Source organism: Leopardus geoffroyi, chromosome B4, assembly GCF_018350155.1.
Source record: "Leopardus geoffroyi isolate Oge1 chromosome B4, O.geoffroyi_Oge1_pat1.0, whole genome shotgun sequence".
Taxonomy (NCBI): Eukaryota; Metazoa; Chordata; class Mammalia; order Carnivora; family Felidae; genus Leopardus; species Leopardus geoffroyi.
Genome location: NC_059341.1, coordinates 76,456,546 through 76,476,373, shown reverse-complemented (window position 1 = coordinate 76,476,373; position 19,828 = coordinate 76,456,546). Strand labels below are relative to the sequence as shown.

Below are 19,828 nucleotides of genomic sequence, written 5' to 3'. Positions count from 1 at the left end.
AAATGAATGTGATGATTATGTTGATAACAACAAAATTTCAGATGACCTAGCCACAAATTCAATAACTTTTTCAAGAATAAGAGTTGCATTTCCGAAGATCCTGATAGACTATGGAAATTGACAATAAAAGATCTGAGGCTGAAGTCTGGGGGGAAGAAGAGATAATATATTGGAACTTGGGTCTTTTTTTTCCCTATTCAAGGATCTCAGAGACCTTGCAAAACGGAGGCCTAGAATCTTTTGACCAGAAATTCCAGCCAAGCCATAACGGGTATCTTCCATCCACGATTCTTGATTCTTCTTGATTCTTCGCAGCCACTTGTGTCGGGTTGCAAATGCGCAAACACCTCTAGGACCCCGGCTTCCTTTCTGTTTCTTTATGAATGAACCGGCTTTAGTCTGCGCAGGCGCAGCTCCTGGTTCTCTGGCTCCACGTGAGGCCCACCCTTCCCTCCTGCTGGCGGCCCCGCCCTTATCCTTTCCAATGAACCAATGGCGAGCGGCCTGGGGGGCGGAGCCCGGAGCCGCGCGGCACTGTAGATCCCCCCGGCGCCCGGCTCCCTCGCGTTAGTCTTGCTGTGTTGTGATCACGTGGCCAGCTCCGGGCGCGGCGCTTGTTTTGGTTTTCCTCTAGCTTGCCCCTGCAGCTTCAGGGTGAGCGACTTTCCTGTGCCGGTTGCTGCGCCTACCTTACACTCTGATCTCCCTTTCTTAGGGCTCTTTCAGCCCGCAGTTCTGCAAGCCCCTTGGGGCCGGCTACTGCCATGCCGTTAGTTCGCTACAGGAAGGTGGTCATTCTCGGGTACCGCTCTGTAGGTGAGTCTCCGCCTTGGGGAGAGCACCGACGCACCGCGGCTTTGTGGCCAGAGGAGGCGCGCTGTCGCGGGAACGCGACCCAGACAGGAATGGTGGCATCGTTAGAACGGGGTTGTAGGGCGAGGATTGAAAGGATGGAGGAGGAAAGGCTGGGGTGGTGATAGTGTGTGGAGGGTTGCAGGAAGCAGGAGAACGTAAGGGTTAATGTGGGCTTGGTTGTCAGCACACCAGACTGGTCCCCAGTGTTACCCTGGGGACGGGGGGGGGGGGGAGGAGGATGGGGTCAGGATTTGATGGATGGGGGCGCGGTCTGTGTGGGGCAAGTCGCAGGTGTCCGGGCGCGAGGCGACTTGATCCTAGGGGAATCCCGGATCTTTCCAGGGGTGGGGTGGGGAAAGTCTGCAGGAAAGGCTTCCTGCGGCGCTACTGAATGCATCCGGTGGCCAGGGTGCAGAGACCCAAGGCGAAGAGGGTGAGGGTAGGCTAAGGAAAAACATTGCATGGCACCCACAGGCTAGGGTGCTAATTTGGGGTCCTCTTTAGCCCTGGGCCACAGCCCCCGAAAGGGCAGAGGATGTAAATGTGGATGGATGATTTGGATACAACTACCACTGCTTCTCACAGGGAAGACATCTTTGGCACATCAGTTTGTGGAAGGCGAGTTCCTGGAAGGCTACGATCCTACAGTGGAGAATAGTGAGTAGATTTCTCCCCTAGGGGTGGGGCAGGGAGGTCTTTGTTGCTCCATCCAATTCCGTAATTAGGGAGTTTCCTGGTGCCAAGGGGCTGATTTGATTAGACCTTAAATCTAATCTTTTCTCTAGTAATCCTGTTCTATGAGTGGAGCTAGAGAGTGGATTTTGCAAGATACTGAGTCCAGGATGGTGTAGATGTAGACAATGAGTACCTTAACATTGTCCCTCTAGCTGCCTGGAGAGCTCCCTAGACCCGGTCCATCTATATCACCCCTAGGGTTAAGAATGTATGGGGGCACACATTGCTAGCCCTTCAAGCACCTCACAGTCAAGTTTTCTTTTCTTTTCAGCTTACAGCAAGATAGTGACTCTTGGCAAAGATGAGTTTCACCTACACCTGGTGGACACAGCAGGGCAGGTACCAGTTTGGGGTAGGGTATCTAAACATGGCAGTTCAGTTGTGGGAGATGAAGTCTGGTTGCCTCTGTGGCTCATCTGTAAAGTAGTATTAAAAGAAAAGCATTTTAGCAGAGGGTACTGTGCAGTGCACAATGGAGCTATTCTGTAAATTCTTGTTGAATAGAAATGACTGGAATATTGAGTGCCCTAGGGAGGGTCCCCAGGATGCAACCCACAAACCTTTGCCAGCTGAGTGTTATGTATCTAGGTACTGATGTTTCTGTTTCTTGTCAGGATGAGTACAGCATTCTGCCCTATTCATTCATCATTGGGGTCCATGGTTATGTGCTTGTGTATTCTGTCACCTCTCTGCATAGGTAAGTGACCAAGGTTATGAGTGGGGAACTTGGGCGGATCTGAGGGCTGTCTCAGAATAAGTTTATAGCTCCATTTCTTGTGTTTAAAGCTTCCAAGTCATTGAGAGTCTTTACCAAAAGCTACATGAAGGTCACGGGAAAACTCGGTGAGTGGCTCTGGGAGATAGAGACATAGTATGGACTTAAGGGGATGGAAGAGAGCAGGGGGTCCAAGTTAGGGAGGAGGCCAGGACAGATCCTGTCTGATCTGATGGGGAGTTGTCCAGCCTTGATGTGAAGGAGGTTGGGGTCCATGCAGAGTGGGAGGGGATCCTATAGTAACTGGTATTTCTTCACAGGCTGCCAGTGGTGCTAGTGGGGAACAAGGCAGATCTCTCTCCAGACAGGTATGAAGATCTCTATACCTAAAGGCAGAGGAAAGTGAGATAGACTAGGAATCAGTCAAGGCTCTAGTCCTGGTTCTGCCACTGACCTTAACAGTCATTTCACCTCTTTTTTTTCTAACTTGAAGGTTAACACAGGATAACCCTTCTTTGGTTTTCAAATTTTAAAAATGTTTATTTATTTTTGCAAGGGGCGGGGGGAAAGGAGGGGCAGAGAGAGCAGATGACACAGAATCCGAAGCAAGCTTCAGGCTCTGAGCTATCAACACGGGGCTTGAACTCATGAACTATGAGATCATGACCTGAGCTGAAGTCGTATGCTCAACCGACTGAGCCACCCAGGTGCCCCTACAAGATAACCCTTCTATTGCAAAAGCTGTAATTTCATATTTCAAGCCTCCATCCTAGGCTTCTTTGTTTTCCTTGATTTTCTCCTTCCTCAAGCCTCCTCCCAAACCTTGGAAGTGGGATGGGTAAGAGGAAGTCTAGATTCTATAAAGATTTTGCAGAGAACGTGGGGACATTGCTGTCCTCCTTCTTCATGTCACAAATCTGTTTCTAGGGAAGTCCAGGCAGTTGAAGGGAAGAAGCTGGCAGAGTCCTGGGGTGCAACATTTATGGAGTCATCTGCTCGAGAGAATCAGGTGCTTGGCCTGAATATTAGGAAGGTGGTCGGGTAGCAGTGTTTTTCTTATGGCACTTCTTGGATATGGGGATGGTGGGGGAGTGGGGTATACACCTCAGAGCTGGGTCATATTGGTGGCAGTAACTAACTTTGTTGCTCTGATTCTCTGTCCCTTGCAGCTGACTCGAGGCATCTTCACCAAAGTCATCCAGGAAATTGCCCGGGTAGAGAATTCCTATGGGCAAGAGCGCCGCTGCCATCTCATGTGAGCCCTCAGGCATTGGGTAGCTGCCTTGATTCTGCCCCTGGCACTTGCCAGGCTCCAGCGGGTGTAGGCCCTTAGGACTTCACGGGTATGGTTGCCAGCTGTGTTCCCAGTCCTCTGGTCACACAGTGTGGTACCCTCATGTTTGCACACTTCTCCCAGGCTCCAGTGGCCTGGTTGTCAATGTTTACAACGGGGCAAGGATGTCTCATGGGCACTGGCCTCTCGTCTTCTGTTTTTGCTAAATGAGTTGTTACAACCTGCAGGGTTGGGATATGAGTCCTAAGCATTCTTTATTCAGGACCCAGTCTTCTGTGCAGGTTTTGGGTGTTGGCTGTGTGAAGGGAGCTGGGGACTCCTGAAGTGGAGCTGACTCCCTAGGGTAACAATGTATATATGCAAATAAACTGAGAAATCTTTTCGTCTTGGCTTCTCTGTATGTGGGGAGAGCTCACAGCCCGTATCTCCTTTTCCAAGGAATGGTGACTATGGCCTTTGGTGGGGAATAAGGGCTAACTCTTTCCTCCTACCTCATTGCTATTCCTTACTCCTCACTCATTCAGGAGGACCATTACCCTAAGACTTATTACTTATTTTTTCCCACCTTCTTTTCTCCTAGGTTCTCCTGTACAGGTACCAGTTGGCTGCCACTCCCATCCAAGTTTATAGGCTCTCAAGATCCCCTTAACTACAGAAACACTACCCTCTAGTGGCCAGCTGCCACATGCTGACCTAGCTTCCCTCCTGGGGGAAGCTGGCACTCAGCATTTGATGGCACTCAGAGAGAGAGTAGGGTTTGGGGAGGAAGGAAACCCCTCATCCTAGTGATGTAATAATTAAGAAGGAGGGTAGAGGCAGGGACGGAGTAAAAGTGTTGGTGAAGATTTTGGCTTTCCAGAAGAGTCGAGTGAAGGAAGAAATAATGCTCCTGGTGTATATCAATCCTTCCATTCCCCATGTCCCCAGAGCCTTTCATTAAGTGGATGTTCTCTGGTCTTTTCATTACCTTTGGTGACCTTTTCACACCCTTCACACCTTTGGAATCATGTCACTTTTTTTAGGTGTCAAAAGGTATTGCTTCTACTCTTTCTTATTGACTGGCCATCTCAGTAGGAGGATGGACATTTTATCTAGGAAGGATCAGTCCTATCTGCCTCTAGTTTTCCTGCTCACCCCCCATCCCCACCAGACCTAGGGTCTAACTGGCATAATACTTCTGCCAAGGATTTACAAGGGTTACTGGAATAGTACCATTAACAGGGAGAACACAGACTACTCTTGCCAACTGAGGGAGTCTGAGGTACCCTGTCAATGCACTTAGTTGGGAACGATGGGCAAAATCTTAGCTGTGACCTTGCTAGCGCTTGAGTCTAGGCTAGTTGGGCTTACAGTTGGGGTGACTGTTTGTCATACTGGTTTTTAAAAGTTCTGCCAGCTGCTTTTGCATCTCTAATCCAGAATCTAAAATATAAAGGCTGCTGGAAGGAGCATTCTCCAAAGGACAAGCTCGGTGGTTAAGGATTCTCTTTAGGGTGGTCACCACTCTCTTTCCTTATATTAAAATTAGGTCCTTTTGCATATCTGACCTGGAATATTCAATATAGGTTATCTATTGCCCTGTTGCCATTGCCATGAGGTCTGGGATAGACTTATAAATGTTTGAAGTTTTCTAAAAGTGTATCAAGCAATCTCAAAGTCCTGACAAAAATAATGAATAGTAGTTAATAGCTAGGTTAGAATACTTTTCCACTTAGCCGTGTGACCTTGCACAGTCACTTAACCTCTCTGAGCCTCAATTTCTCATTTATGAAGTGTAGTTAAATCCGCATAGAGTTGTGGTGAGTTAAGTTGTGGTGATATTTGAAATGCTTAGAACAGTTTCTCTTACATAATAAACTCTTGAGAAAGGCGGCTCTTGTGTTATTGGAGGTCTTTTTGGTGAAGGTCAGCCTCCCTGGCTCTGGATGTAGAGAGTAGGGAGGGACCTTTCATTTTCCAACTTCTGTCTCTTGGTTAATTTATTCACTATAGCTGGGACAAGTGTGGAGTTGCTGCTGGCTTTTTTTTTTTTTTTTTTTTTGCTGAAATAGACCCGAATGGTCAGTGCAGGGTACATGGTACCAGTGTGTGGCTAGCACAGGGCATGCCTAGTTCTAATCCTTCCTATGAACCTGGCTAGTAGAGATTTAAAGGTTTTCTGCTCTGTTAATATGGAAGCCACAAGTCACATATGGCTATTTAAGTTTAATTTAGTATTAAAATTAAACATAAAGTTCCTCAGTTGCACCACCTACATTTCAAAGTGCTCAATAGCTACATGTGGCTGAGTCGAATTAGTGTAGCTGTAATGCATTTCCATCACTGCAGAAAGTTCTATTGGACAGCATTGTAAATAAACCCTTTTCCACAAAACCAGCCCTGCACCTGATTTACCTCTTTCTTCGCATCCTCCTTAAAAATAATTTTTTTTTTATTATCTAGATATATACAATCCTAGGAAAAACATGGCCATTGGTTTGAATCATGGATGTCACTAGATGTAATTCGTTGGGAAATTTTACCTATTTTATTTAGCCTCAATCTCATCATCATAGAAACATAATTCTACGTAGTTCATAAGGAGGGTGAGGAATAACTAAGAATATATAAAGTATCTAGCACATAGTTAGTGTGTCTCTTTCTGTTCATCCCGTGGTTACAGCTAATGCAGAAAAGGCTTTCCAATCCTTTCTCACCCAGACTTAACGGGGGTGTGTGGGGGAATGCCCGCAAGTAGTGTTTTGGGATCTTGTCTAGAGTAACAGCACTCCGGCCAGGTAGCAGAAAGGCTCCAAGGTACATCCCCTCTGTTTCCTAAAAAAGGGGACACAGGCCCTGAGGGTCCGGGGAGAAAGACTAGGGGTGGGGGTGGGAGCACCCGGGGAAAGGAAGGAAACTCCACATTTGTTTTGATGGGGGAGGTGTGTGTGGTGATTGTGGTAGCACTGAGTCTTCTTTCCTCACGGAGGGGTTTGAGAGCCACAAGGAACGACTAGGGACTCGTACCGCTTTCCTTAGGGCCCCCGAACGTGGCAAGAACCCACCCTTTGCAGCGCCAGGCGCCGTGCCTCACTTTCTCCATTTGCGGACTCCAGTTCCCAGGATGCAGAGCAGCGGCCAATCTCCTGGCTCTTCTTCCATCCCCCTCCCGGGAAAGATTGCCCCTGGCCAAAGCAAGGGGGCTGGTGGAGCTTCTGGGACTGAAAACTGCAAGGGAACGGAACTAGAAAGTGGCCGCAGTCCTAGTTTCACGAGCCGGTCAGTGAAGGAGGCAGGTCCAGGGCCGGGGCGCAGAGGAGGGGGGCTTCATTCCCACGTGTCTGCACAGCGGCCGGCCCGGCGCAGTCGGGGTTAACCCGAGGCGGAGGGATCCCACAGCGTGTGCGTAGAACTGCAGAGTCACAGCCTTTCCTCCGAGAGGGCCGTATCCCTCCGCCGCTCCGCTCCAACACAAAATAGGGCCGCGTCTTCTCCTTTCTCCGCTTCTCGAGTGGGGTTCCCCAGGCAAAAGAGCCCCCCGGATCTTGCGCCGGAGGCTTCCTGAATCTCTACGACCGCTGCCGAGATCTCGGGCCAGGAAATAGCCCCTTCGCAGGAACCACCCTACCGGCCGAACAGGAGGCGGAGGGGGGGGAGGCGGAGCGGCGCCGCGCTGCACTACTTTCCTCTCCGGTTGCAAATGGCTGCCTCGTTCCCCACTTTCCGCTCAGTTTCCTGACCCCCCGGTGCCGGGAGCCGGGGTTGGGCCATGCACCTCTAGGCCCCCCGCGATCACAGCCAGCCGGGGGTCGAGGGGGTGCCGCCGATCAGAGCCGGCCAGGCCGGGGGCGGGGCAGCTCCCGAGGCCAGAGGGGAAGGGAGGCGAGCGCAGGGCCTGGAGCGGCCGGAGGGGAGCGGGCAGAGGGCTCGCACCGCCCGCCCCTTCCTCTTCCTCGCCCACCTACCCTCCTCCCTTCCCCGGGGGGGAGCAGAAGGTGGGGGGCTCGAAGCCTCAGAGGGTGAGCGCTCGGGGTCGAGGAGCCCGGCGCTGGGTGTGTGTCAGGTTCAGCCCCGCGGCCCCGCCGGCTCCGCGTCGCCGTAGCTTGCGCGGCCCCGGGGCGCCGGCCCGGGCGGGGAGAGGGGCTCGGCGCTCCAGCGAGGGTCTCACGTTCCATCCGGGCCCGGCGCGGGGCGGCGCGGCATTCCTTCCGGGCTGCTGGGGAGGCGCCTCGACGTTCCATCTGGAGAGCCTCGACGTTCCGCCCGAGCCCGGCGCGGGCGGCCGGGGCGCTGGCCCGGCCCTAGGACTGAGAGGCCGCCCGGCGACGCGGATGCGGAGCCTGCTCGCCCAAGATCAAAGCCACCGGTGCTCTCTTTGTGTCCGCTCGGGATTCGCCGCCCTGGGGCTGTCCATGGAAACCTAAACTGCTGGAACCCGAGGCAGAGAACCCTTCTTTGGCTTCTTGCGTTTTTTTGGGGGAGGAGGGTGGCCACTCCGACCTGGATTTACCGTTCTTGGCCCCCCTAAGCCCCCCCGTGCGGGGGGCGGCTGTGATCGCTCTGGCGGTTGGAGGTCGGGGAGCGGCCCGGGCTCTGGCCATGTTCTCGGATGAGGATTTCTGGATCGCCCTGTGAAGAGGTGAGTGAAGTCTGCCCGGCCAGGGCCCAGAAAGGGTTGGACTGGGGGCATAGCCAGATGGACTATCTTGGCCGGAGCTGGCCTTTAGGTTGGAGAAAGGGGTGCCAGAGCTGAGGAGGGTTCCTTTGGCAGTGTCTGTCAAGGCAACCTGAGCCAGTCGCCGGGGCAGAACCGAGGCCTGGTGTCTTGGGGTGTGCCTCTTTAAAGACTGGGGGTTCAGGGAACCACGGGAGTTTGGGAACCTGGCCAGATCGCCTTTCTGCCTGTTTATTTTTGTGTTGGGGGGAGCTCTGCTAAACTAGGACCCAGGCCCTGATGCCAGCACCAATCCCAGTTGGCTGCTTCTCCCTCAGGGTTCCTTGTGGGCCTTGGGAACAGAACAACTTTGGGAGGGAGGATAGAGTGCCACTGCCAGGTCAGACTTACTGCCAGGTTGGACTTTAAGGTTGTTCTTGCCCATCCGGGCACCCAGAGCAGTCTCTGGGAGACTCCAGGAACCCTAGATATTTCACCAGGCCTTATTTCACTGTGCAAAGGGAGAGTGTGTGGAAATTAACTAGTGTGATGAAGGGGGTGGCTGGGGCAAGAAGGAGGCGGGGCTGGGGGCAGCTCTGGCCTTGCTGTTCAACTTTAAACTGCCCCTGCCTGACAAAGTGACCCCAGCAAGGCCTAGTGCTGTCTTAGCCTGCTTTGCCTCCCCTCCTCTGGGGATGGACATAATCTCTAGGGGATTATAGAGTAGGCCGTTGAGATTTGCTCCCTGCGAATGTGGGCTGCAAAAAAATGGCTTTTGTCTCCCGCTTTCTCTGGGCCTAGTGTGGAGAGCTGGTTGCCCATAAGTCCTGGCCAATCCCATAGGCCCCTCCCAGACCTCTCCAAACCCTTTTCAATTAGGGAATGTTAACTGGTCCTCAGATCCTGTCCTAAGCCTACAGAATAGGGTGGCCTGTCCCTCTTTGGAGGAGAAATGACCTGATCAAGAGCTGTTTCAGCCAAAGCCTGTGTTTCCAACCCTGGCAGGAGGTGTTGGGGAGAAGGGGTGTGTATGTGAGTGCATGAAGGTGCAGCATGAGCCTCATGCCTCTGAGCCCTGGGCTGGGACAGCCCCTCTCACAGCTGTCATGCTGCCCAGCAGGGATTTGGCTGGTGTGTTTTGCTCCCTCACTCCACCCTCTCCAACATACATAGGTTAGATCTCTTCCAGTCTGATCTTGGAGAAAATAGGGGTTTTGCCCTTGAAAGATTTCTGGGTGGTAACCCTGAGGTGAGAGGTGCTACAGGGGTGGTAGAGTGAGGCTAGCTGTCACCCATGCTCTCTGCTACTGCTGCCTCTGAAGAGACCCTCCTGTTGTCTGTCCCCAAAGAGCTTCCTTAGGAGGGACCTCTCCTTGTTAGCTGTGGCTGACCCCAAGATGACCCAGAGACCGTCCGGAGGGTCGACGGGCCCAGTGTTGCCATTCGGATTCTTCCTGGAGGGCTGGCCCAAAATGGGGGTGGGGAGAGGTGTGGTTTGATTCTCAGGCTGGGAACCAGGAAGTCCTGAGTCCTACAGAAGAGCTGTTCACTCAAGGGCCTACTTCAGCCTTTCACCTCTCCAAGCTTCCATTTCCCCTTTGGCTGGGAAAATAGAGTTAAAACTATTGGTCTGGGATGGTGTCAGGGAGGAGAGTGGGTTGAGATGAATCCCTGTCTTCTTTGCTGTTTTGGGCATCTTAGGCCTGGGGCTAAGGGAAGCCAGCACAATTTTACCTCCTAGATCTGTACTTCTTTGGGATCTCTTGTTCCCCAGAGGAAGCCTGGCTAGGTATTAACCCAATTTAGATCCAGGGAAAAACCCTTGGTGTATATGTATGTGTGTGTGTGATTTCTGGCTGTGAATGATGGGATGGGGGAACCTGTGGTCTTTATTTGTTTAGCTGTGTTCAGGGGTCTGGCAACTGGGACTTGGCATTGGGGCACAGGTGCTAGACTGCAGGGGTAGAGAAATGGAGCCCCAGCTTCTTGGAGGTGCCCCTAGATTGTTTTTGGCACAGCTTGGAGGATACTCTACTGTGTGCTACTTGGTCTATCTTCCATGTCCCCATGAATGAGGCTGTGGCTTTGGAAGATGTTGATACTCTGTCTTCCAAGGCTGACAAAGGTGGTTTCTGTATCTCCCCAAGCAGTGCCAGCCTTACCAGCTTGAGAGGGCTGCGCTCGGGGGAGGGCAGAGGAATTTGTCCCTCTGGCCTTGTGTGAAGCAGTCCTCCTCCCACCCGCTGTATTATCACTGTTGCTTTTTCTTTCTTACTGTTTGTGACTCCTTTGGCCTCAACTTTTGAGAGCAGAGCTGGTAGAGGATCTTTGCGGGTATGTAGTGGTAAGGAACACATTTAGGAAACTTTGAAGTCTTTGGGTGTGGTCAGGCTTTGAACGACTGCTTGGGAAGAGGGGGCTGGCTGGTACCCTGACCTTCAACCCCTACTTCCCAACAGTGGCTTCTAAGAGCCCCTTGAAGTTCCAGACCAGCTTTTCTGTGGGCCGGCCAGATGACCACCCCACTTTCCTTTCAGGTGTGGTTGTGTGGCAGGTTTGGGAAAGAGATGACCAGGGAATGGAGGTAACAGTTATCAGGTGATACTTCACTTTCCCAATCTGGTAGATTCTGAAAGTATGAAGGGAAAAAAGTAAAACAAAATTTCTTTTCCGGTGATATGTCACAGAAGGTGCATTGCTAGTCTCTGAAAATGGAGTGTGAGCTCAGGGGAAGAGAACTGATATTGTGGTTCTTAGGTAATTGATTCATCAGTCCTAGGCACTTTTGAGGGTTCCCCCATCTCATTTGCCCCAGTCACACAATCCCAGTGGCTGACCACTGGGGTAGTTGGTTTGGGAAGAGAGGCTTATCCTTACTAAGGTTGGTGTGGTCCCTCTGGTTAAATAAGAGTGGAAAAGGTGGGAGAGAGAAATTTCTGAAACTTTTATTTAGAGTTCTGTTTTAGGGATTCCCTCCTCCCATGCCCCCAGCTTCCTTAAGAACATACTTTCTTTTCTCTGCTTAAGCCCCTATCCCTCCCATTTAGAGCTGCTGGCACCTATCTCTTTCTCCCTTTTTCTTTTTTTAATTTTTTTTAATGTTTATTTATTTTTGAGAGAGAGAGAGAGAGAGTGTGAGTGAGAGTGTGGGGGAGGGGCAGAGAGAGCCAGAGACACAGAATCCAAAGCAGACTCCAGGCCCCGAGCTGTCAGCACAGAGCCCAACACAGGGCTCAAACCCACAAACCATGAGATCATGACCTGAGCCGAAGTTGGACGCTTAACTGACTGAGCCACCCAGGCGCCCCTCTCCCTTTTTCTATAAGATGACTTTCTTCTTCCTCACCTCTACAACTTTGCTTTTCTCTTTTCTGTACTCTGCTTAGTTCTCTCTGAGGTTTAGGAAAATATGTTCAACGGGTGGGTCTCAACCTTCTTAGGTGTAACTTTAGATTGTTTCATTTGCCTCTAGTATAGTCAGGCGTATCTTAGAAGAGGGGACCGTTACCCCCCCACCCCCATAGTGTGTGTGGAAACCCTGCTTTACCGAAGAGGAAGGAAGCTACTCTGCTATGCTGTGTCCTCCCGGGTTTAGAACTCCTCTAAGTGGCAGTGTGCTTCCTGAGACTACAACTCCCAGCATGCCTAGCTTCAAGCCTAGCTACACATGCTCAGTAACTCTTAAGGCCCACTTCTGTTAACTACTAGGGACCTCTGAGGAGGAAGGGCAGTTAGTGTTGCTAAGGGCAACGACCTGAGGCCTTCAGGCTGGGTGAGATCCTGAGCTCAGTCACAGCAGGGGAGGGGGGGTGGGAGGGGGCCTGAGCTGGATTTGGATGGGCCGTGGGTAGAAATTGGGGAGTTTCTTCTTTTGTGTTTGGGATCTCCTGTTTGAAACTGGTGGAAGTGGAGGAGATCCATCCATAGCTAGGCTTTAGTCCCAGTAATGTATTCTATACCCTGTAAGACCCCAGACTCTGTCTCTGGGAGAGGGATTTTGACTAGATTCAGACTTCTTGGGTTATGGCTACCCCTGGGTTGGCACTGATGTACCTCTGGGATGGTAGCTGACTTGAGATCTGAAGAAAAAGGCCAGGGAATAGGGCACACCAGAAACCAAGAACTCAGACATGAAGCAAAGGGCAATACTAGATATAGCTTGGATGTGCTTCTAGTTGGATGCTCTTGCCCTGGGAACTCTGACACAGGAGGTAGGAAGTAGGAAAGGGGAGAGGACCTCCTGAGAATCCAGAGCGGGAGAATAGGGTATGTGTTTATCTGGGGAGGAAGTAGGCAGTGGGTAAGGGTTAGGGAGAAAGTTTTTCCTTGTCATTAGAACAGGAGTTTGTTGGGGCGCCTGGGTGGCGCAGTTGGTTAAGCGTCTGACTTCAGCCAGGTCACGATCTCGCTGTCCGTGAGTTCGAGCCCCGCGTTGGGCTCTGGGCTGATGGCTCAGAGCCTGGAGCCTGTTTCCGATTCTGTGTCTCCCTCTCTCTCTGCCCCTCCCCTGTTCATGCTCTGTCTCTCTCTGTCCCAAAAATAAATAAATGTTGAAGAACAGGAGTTTGTAGGTATGGCTTTGCTCTGCTTTCTGTAAAGTAGTTACCAATAGCTGCCTTCCTCCTAGGATGCTAGGGAAAGTGTTTAGTGGGGAGACTTACTAGACATGTAGATCTTTCTTTCTGCTCTGACAGGTCTCCCCGAGAGGGCCCTGCCCAGTCGGAGAGAGGGATGGACAGCCAGAAGCCGCCTGGTGAGGATAAAGATTCAGAACCGGCAGGTGAGTAGGGCAAATTCTGGGTTTGCTGGCAGCTTTCTGCCCTTCCCAGGCAACCTTAGATTTCTGGCCCTGGCACAAAGACAGGAGCTAAGTCTGTCTAATAGGTAATTGAAGGACTTTGTTCTTTGCAGCAAAAGTCAAATTGCCATCACTGTAATTCACCAAGGGTTTTGGCTAATCTCATGGGTCTGATCAGTGGACTAGTATTTTTATTTATTTATTATTATTATTTTTTAATTTAAGTTAGTTAACATACATTGTAGTATCTGTTCCAGGAGTAGAAATTAGTGATTCATTATTTACATATGACACCCAGTGCTCATCCCAACAACCGCCCTCTTTAATGCCTATCACCCATTTAGCCCATCCCTGCCCCCCCACCTCTCCTCCATCAACCCCCAGTTTGTTCTGTGCATTTAAGAGTCTCTTATGGTTTGCCTAGACTAGTACTATATAGAAGATGATGGCTGATGCTTGCTTCTCTGTTCATTCAGCTGATGGACCTGCAGCCTCTGAGGAGTCAGGCACCACTGAGCCAGACCTTCCCAACCCACATGTGGGGGAGGTCTCTGTGCCCAGTTCTGGAGGTCCTAGGCTTCAGGAGCCTCCCCAGGACTGCAGGTAACTTGGGGAAATGAGGATGTAAAGCCACACAAAGATTTGATTTGAGAGTCTGGACTTTCAAGGAGGAAGATTTAGGAAGATGAGTGTTTGGGAATCATAGGCATGCCAAATCATGGGGATGTTAGGGGTGCCTTTGGGCAGCGGTCCGGCATGGTACTAACACTTGTGTGTCCACAGTGGGGGTCCGGTGCGGCGTTGTGCTCTCTGTAACTGTGGGGAGCCCAGTCTACATGGGCAGCGGGAGCTACGGCGCTTCGAGTTGCCATTTGACTGGCCCCAGTGTCCAGTGGCGTCCCCTGGGGGGAATCCAGGGCCCAACGAGGCAGCGCTGCCCTGTGAGGACCTGTCACAGATTGGTTTCCCTGAGGGCCTGACACCTGCCCACCTAGGAGAACCTGGCGGTAAGTGAGGAGAGGTGGGGTAGCTGACTTGGGCAGGAAAAGGGGGTAGGGACTGGGTGGTCCTGAGCCAGTCATTACCTTTCTGCTAACTCTTTCCTTTCTGTTTATCCTTTTCCATTATAAAGGGTCCTGCTGGGCTCACCATTGGTGTGCTGCGTGGTCAGCAGGCGTATGGGGGCAGGAGGGCCCAGAACTATGTGGTGTGGACAAGGCCATCTTCTCAGGGATCTCACAGGTGGGGCTGGGGCCAAGGGATTGCATAGGCACAGGGTAGAGCGAGCAGGGCTGGTGGGCTTCTGAGAGGCTAGAATGAGAAGGGCAGTGGTTAGACGGAGGCAGAGCCAGTGCCTGACCTATTGCTCTGGGGAGAGCGGCTAGCACTGACACTTTGTCTCCACCCTGGCAGCGCTGTTCCCACTGCACCAGGCGCGGTGCCTCCATCCCTTGCCGCTCACCCGGATGTCCACGGCTTTACCACTTCCCCTGTGCGACTGCCAGCGGTTCCTTCTTATCCATGAAAACACTGCAGCTGCTATGCCCGGAGCACAGTGAGGGGGCTGCACATCTGGGTAAGAAGTCTTACCCTCTGGACACAGGGCAAATAAGGGGCCAAGTGTGCCTGGGGTTTTTGTGTGAACTTATGCCCCACTAAAAGAGATGTGAGCTTTGTGAGCACAGGGACTTTTCCTTGTTTACCACGGTGTCTGCAGCGCCTAGAAGAGTGTCTCCCGTATATTGGGCAAATACCCAGTAACTATTTGTTGTTTGTTCCTTCTGTGTCTATGGAATGCCTGTTACATAGAGAGCACTGTGCTGAGTCCTGCAAGGAATCCATAGCTGACCCATCTTCTTTGTCTCTTCCCACGCTAGAGGAGGCTCGTTGTGCAGTATGTGAGGGACCAGGGGAATTGTGTGACCTGTTCTTCTGTACCAGCTGTGGGCATCACTATCATGGGGCCTGCCTGGACACTGCTCTGACTGCCCGCAAACGTGCTGGCTGGCAGTGCCCTGAATGCAAAGTGTGCCAAGCCTGCAGGTAAGAATAGGAGGGCAAGAGAGAAGCCTTAGGTGAAGCACAGGTTAGGGTTGAAAATGAGGGCAGGAAGGATCTGTTATGTGCCCTATGTGCCTGCAGGAAACCTGGGAATGACTCTAAGATGTTGGTCTGTGAGACGTGTGACAAAGGATACCACACCTTCTGCCTAAAACCACCAATGGAGGAACTGCCTGCTCACTCTTGGAAGTGCAAGGTGATTATCCCTCTGATTCTGCCTTACTCTCCCTAATTCTACCACCTATCACATCTCATTTCCCCATTGTGATGAGTCCTGTGCTCTCCTCCAGTCTGCTCTCTGACCAGTGCCTGTTTTGCCTGCTTACTTCCCCTAGGCATGCCGGGTATGCCGGGCCTGTGGGGCAGGCTCAGCAGAGCTGAATCCCAACTCTGAGTGGTTTGAGAATTACTCGCTCTGTCACCGCTGTCACAAAGCCCAAGGAGGACAGCCTGTCAGTTCTGTGGCTGAGCAGCATCCCCCTGTCTGTAGCAGGTAAGTAACATGGACTGAAGGAGATTGGGAAGTTACGCAGTTTGGAGGTATTGAGACTGGCAGGGGCCGTGTTAAAGCAAGTCGACTTTGAGAGGGGAGCCCCAAGGTGGGCAGTACGATCCGTAGCATTTGTGCCTCACCTCAGCACGCTGTCTAGGAGCTGATAGCTGATGAGAGCCCTGGTGTCTGCTCCCCTGTACCCTCTGCAGGTTCTCACCCCCAGAGCCTGGTGATACCCCCACTGATGAGCCCGAAGCTCTGTACGTTGCATGCCAAGGGCAGCCAAAGGGTGGGCACGTGACCTCTATGCAACCCAAGGAACCGGGGCCCCTGCAATGTGAAGCCAAACCACTAGGTGAGTAGGGTTTGAGGGTTCCTGAAAATAATTCCTGTCTGTTCTGTGACAAGGGACAGTTTCTGCTTTGCCTTAAACCCTGTACTTTTGATGGAGTAGAGCTGGGCTAGGTGGGAGCATAGTGTGTTATGTCTGCAGGGAGAGCAGGGGCCCAACTTGAGCCCCAGTTGGAGGCCCCCCTAAATGAGGAGATGCCACTGCTGCCCCCACCTGAGGAGTCGCCCCTGTCCCCACCACCTGAGGAATCGCCCACATCCCCGCCGCCTGAGGCATCGCGCCTGTCCCCACCACCTGAGGAATCACCCCTCTCTCCACCGCCTGAGGAGTCTCCTCTGTCTCCTCCACCTGAGTCATCACCCTTTTCTCCACTGGAGGAGTCACCGTTCTCTCCACCAGAGGAGTCCCCCCCATCTCCCCCACTCGAGACACCCCTGTCTCCACCACCTGAAGCATCACCCCTGTCCCCGCCATTTGAAGAGTCTCCCCTGTCCCCCCCACCTGAGGAGTTGCCTACTTCCCCACCTCCTGAAGCATCTCGCCTGTCTCCACCACCTGAGGAGTCACCTATGTCCCCTCCACCTGAAGAATCACCCATGTCTCCACCACCTGAGGCATCTCGTCTGTTCCCACCATTTGAAGAATCACCCCTATCCCCTCCACCAGAGGAGTCTCCTCTCTCCCCACCACCAGAGGCATCACGCCTGTCCCCACCACCCGAGGACTCGCCCATGTCCCCACCACCTGAAGACTCACCTATGTCCCCCCCGCCTGAGGTATCATGCCTATCCCCCCTGCCTGAGGTGTCACGCCTGTCCCCACCGCCTGAGGAATCTCCCCTGTCCCCACCGCCCGAGGAGTCTCCCACGTCTCCTCCACCTGAGGCTTCACGCCTATTCCCGCCGCCTGAGGACTCACCCGCTTCCCCACCACCCGAAGACTCACCTGCTTCTCCGCCCCCGGAGGAGCTGCTCATGACCCTACCGCTAGAGGAGTCATCCTTGTTGCCACTGCCTGAGGAGCCACGACTCTGCCCCCGACCTGAGGAGCTGTGCCTGTCCCCTCGGCCTGAGGAGCCGCGCCTGTCCCCTCGGCCTGAGGAGCCGCGCCTGTCCCCTCGGCCTGAGGAGCCCTGTCTGTCCCCCCGGCCTGAGGAGCCGCGCCTGTCCCCTGCACTTGAGGAACCGCGCCTGTCCCCTGCGCCTGAGAAGCTGCATTTATCCCCTCCGCTTGAGGAGCCACATCTGTCCCCCCGGCCTGAGAAGCCATGCCTGTCCCCTGCCCCTGAGGAGCTGTGTCTGTCTTCCCGGCCTGAGGAGCCCTGTCTGTCCCCCCGGCCTGAGGAGCCACGCCTGTCCCCCCGGCCTGAGGAGCCACGCCTGTCCCCCCAGCCTGAGGAGCCATGCCTGTCCCCCCTGCCTGAGGAGCCGCAGCTGTCCCCCGTGCCTGAGGAGCTACGCCTGTCCCCCGGGCCTGAGGAGCCGCGCCTGTCCCCCCAGCCTGAGGAGCCGCCCCTGTCCCCCCGGCCTGAGGAGTTGCGCTTGTCCCCCCAGCCTGAGGAACCGCGCCTGTCCCCTCGACCTGAAGAGCCCCCTGAGGAGCCAGGCCTATGCCCTGCACCTGAGGAATTGCCCTTGTTCCTCCCACCTGGGGAGCCACCTTTATCCCCCTTGCTTGGAGAGCCGGCCCTGTCTGAGCCTGGGGAACCACCTCTGTCCCCTCTACCTGAGGAGTTGCCGTTGTCCCCATCCGGGGAGCCATCCTTGTCACCTCAGCTGATGCCACCAGGTAAGGGGATGTTAGCCCCCCTTTGTCTGGGACAGTCTTAATTCTTTATGGTGCATCTAATCTGAGAGCCTCCCTTTTTCTATTTCCAGATCCTCTTCCTCCTCCACTCTCACCCATTATTACAGCTGTGGCCCCGCCGGCCCTGTCTCCTTTGGGGGAGTTAGAATACCCCTTTGGTGCCAAAGGGGACAGTGATCCTGAGTCGCCATTGGCTGCCCCCATCCTAGAGACACCCATCAGCCCTCCACCAGAAGCTAACTGCACTGACCCTGAGCCTGTACCTCCTATGATCCTTCCCCCATCTCCAGGCTCCCCAATGGGACCAGCTTCTCCCATCCTGATGGAACCCCTTCCCCCTCAGTGTTCTCCACTCCTGCAGCATTCCCTGCCTCCCCAAAACTCCCCTCCTTCCCAGTGCTCTCCTCCTGCTCTGCCACTGTCCATTCCCTCCCCACTGAGTCCCATGGAGAAGGCAGTGGAAGTCTCAGATGAGGCTGAGCCACATGAGATGGAGACTGAGAAAGTCCCAGAACCTGAGTGCCCAGCCTTGGAACCCAGCCCTACTAGTCCTCTCCCCTCCCCCATGGGTAACCTTTCCTGCCCTGCACCTAGTCCTGCCCCAGCTCTGGATGACTTCTCCGGTCTGGGGGAAGATACAGCCCCTCTGGATGGGACTGACACTCCTGGTTCACAGCCAGAGGCTGGACAGACCCCTGGCAGTTTGGCTAGTGAACTTAAGGGTTCCCCTGTGCTCCTGGACCCCGAGGAGCTGGCCCCTGTGACCCCTATGGAGGTCTATGGCCCAGAATGCAAGCAGGCAGGGCAGAGTTCACCCTGTGAAGAGCAAGAGGAGCCACGTGCACCAGTGGCCCCTACCCCACCCACTCTCATCAAATCCGACATCGTTAATGAGATCTCCAATCTGAGCCAGGGTGATGCCAGTGCCAGTTTTCCTGGCTCCGAGCCCCTGCTGGGCTCTCCCGACCCCGAAGGGGGCGGCTCCTTGTCCATGGAGCTGGGGGTATCTACAGACGTTAGTCCAGCCCGAGATGAGGGCTCCCTGCGACTCTGTACTGACTCGCTGCCAGAGACTGACGACTCGCTACTGTGTGATGCTGGGACAGCTATTGGCGGAGGCAAAGCTGAGGGGGACAAGGGGAGGCGGCGCAGCTCCCCAGCTCGTTCCCGCATCAAACAGGTGAGAGGCCATCCAGCCACTGGTTGTGGTCAATGTGATGTCAGTGTCAGATGTGTGATCCTATGTCACGGATAGCTTTCTACCTGGTTTACTGAATCCTAGACTCTTAAGGGATCCTTTATTCATCCTTTTTGTTAAGGGAAATACTGATACATAGAGAGGGAAGTGAAGTGCCCGGGTTCGTAGTTACCCAGTAAGAGAATGAGGACTAGAAAGGTCTCTCTAGCCATTGTTTTTCTCATTGTGCCGTGTTGGTCACTTTCTCCTTGGGATGGGGACATGGTTTGAGCCGGAGCTATCTATCTGTCACGGAGAGCTTGGCTTTTCCCCTGCCCTGAGTAGGACTCCTGGGCCTTATCACCTGTCATGCTCTGTCCGTTCATCTCTTCCCTTCCCCCCTAAGCCTGTAGACCCAGTACACTACAGGATTACAAACTCCTGACTTGCTGTTGTAATCGTCCTCTTCCCTCACTTAGGGTCGCAGCAGTAGTTTCCCAGGAAGACGCCGGCCACGTGGAGGAGCACATGGAGGACGCGGGAGAGGACGGGCCCGGCTAAAATCAACTACTTCTTCCATTGAGACTCTGGTAGTAAGGAGAGGCTTCCCATTTCCCAAACATGCTTCAGCTGGCCCTTTCAAGATTAAACACCCTTTAAATCCTGCCAGTCCCCTGCACGCCCACCTACCTGCTTGCTAGCCTAGGGCCTGTCCAGCTATGTCTGTGCTTCTGTCCACCTGGCCCCCAGGCTTCTCTGAAATCTCTGCTGTTGGGCTGAGGCCAAGTTTGGGAGCTGGGGTGTTCTTCTGCTTCTTAGTCCTGGCTCCTGGCCTTCATCTTAGCCAGGGGTTCACGCCTCCTTCCCCCCAGCACCAAAGAGGAAAGCGGCTTAGTGGGGGCAGATTTA

The 19,828-nt window shown here is 53.4% G+C and overlaps 2 protein-coding genes across 13 annotated transcripts in view; both read left to right on the top strand.

The window, feature by feature from the left end:
* The first annotated feature begins 564 nt into the window (after positions 1-564).
* RHEBL1 (RHEB like 1) lies at positions 565-3,979 on the top strand. Of its 2 annotated transcripts, none has more exons than XM_045464789.1 (8): positions 565-816; positions 1,441-1,512; positions 1,862-1,929; positions 2,205-2,287; positions 2,377-2,433; positions 2,626-2,673; positions 3,233-3,314; positions 3,475-3,979. In XM_045464789.1, exons 1-8 carry the CDS (start codon positions 765-767, stop codon positions 3,562-3,564), a joined length of 552 nt encoding a protein of 183 aa, XP_045320745.1. In that variant the 5' UTR covers positions 565-764; the 3' UTR covers positions 3,565-3,979. The 2 variants fall into 2 exon arrangements, with proteins under 2 accessions (XP_045320745.1, XP_045320746.1); XM_045464790.1 differs by lacking the exon at positions 565-816 and adding an exon at positions 855-1,010 and having other exon boundaries at positions 1,360-1,512.
* Positions 3,980-7,023: 3,044 nt separating this feature from the next.
* Positions 7,024-19,828, top strand: part of KMT2D (lysine methyltransferase 2D) — a 40,586-nt gene continuing 27,781 nt past the window's right edge. For 7 of the 11 annotated variants that reach the window (XM_045464781.1, XM_045464774.1, XM_045464777.1 and 4 more), the window contains exons 1-13: positions 7,024-8,217; positions 12,927-13,012; positions 13,507-13,633; positions 13,814-14,037; positions 14,163-14,272; positions 14,444-14,606; positions 14,908-15,073; positions 15,173-15,287; positions 15,427-15,584; positions 15,794-15,939; positions 16,078-17,724; positions 17,814-18,922; positions 19,399-19,512. In XM_045464781.1, coding sequence (XP_045320737.1) covers positions 12,964-13,012; positions 13,507-13,633; positions 13,814-14,037; positions 14,163-14,272; positions 14,444-14,606; positions 14,908-15,073; positions 15,173-15,287; positions 15,427-15,584; positions 15,794-15,939; positions 16,078-17,724; positions 17,814-18,922; positions 19,399-19,512 — 4,128 coding nt within the window. In that variant the 5' untranslated portion in view covers positions 7,024-8,217; positions 12,927-12,963. The remainder of the gene's footprint in view (positions 8,218-12,926; positions 13,013-13,506; positions 13,634-13,813; positions 14,038-14,162; positions 14,273-14,443; positions 14,607-14,907; positions 15,074-15,172; positions 15,288-15,426; positions 15,585-15,793; positions 15,940-16,077; positions 17,725-17,813; positions 18,923-19,398; positions 19,513-19,828) is intronic. The other 4 variants (XM_045464782.1, XM_045464775.1, XM_045464773.1 and 1 more) reach the window with 2 other exon arrangements.

Excerpts from the sequence above, each read along its gene's own strand:
- RHEBL1 (XM_045464789.1), top strand. The coding sequence starts at position 765 with ATGCCGTTAGTTCGCTACAGGAAGGTGGTCATTCTCGGGTACCGCTCT. Across the intron at positions 2,434-2,625 it reads GAAGGTCACGGGAAAACTCG|GCTGCCAGTGGTGCTAGTGG; the intron begins GTGAGTGGCTCT and ends ATTTCTTCACAG. Across the intron at positions 2,674-3,232 it reads GCAGATCTCTCTCCAGACAG|GGAAGTCCAGGCAGTTGAAG; the intron begins GTATGAAGATCT and ends ATCTGTTTCTAG.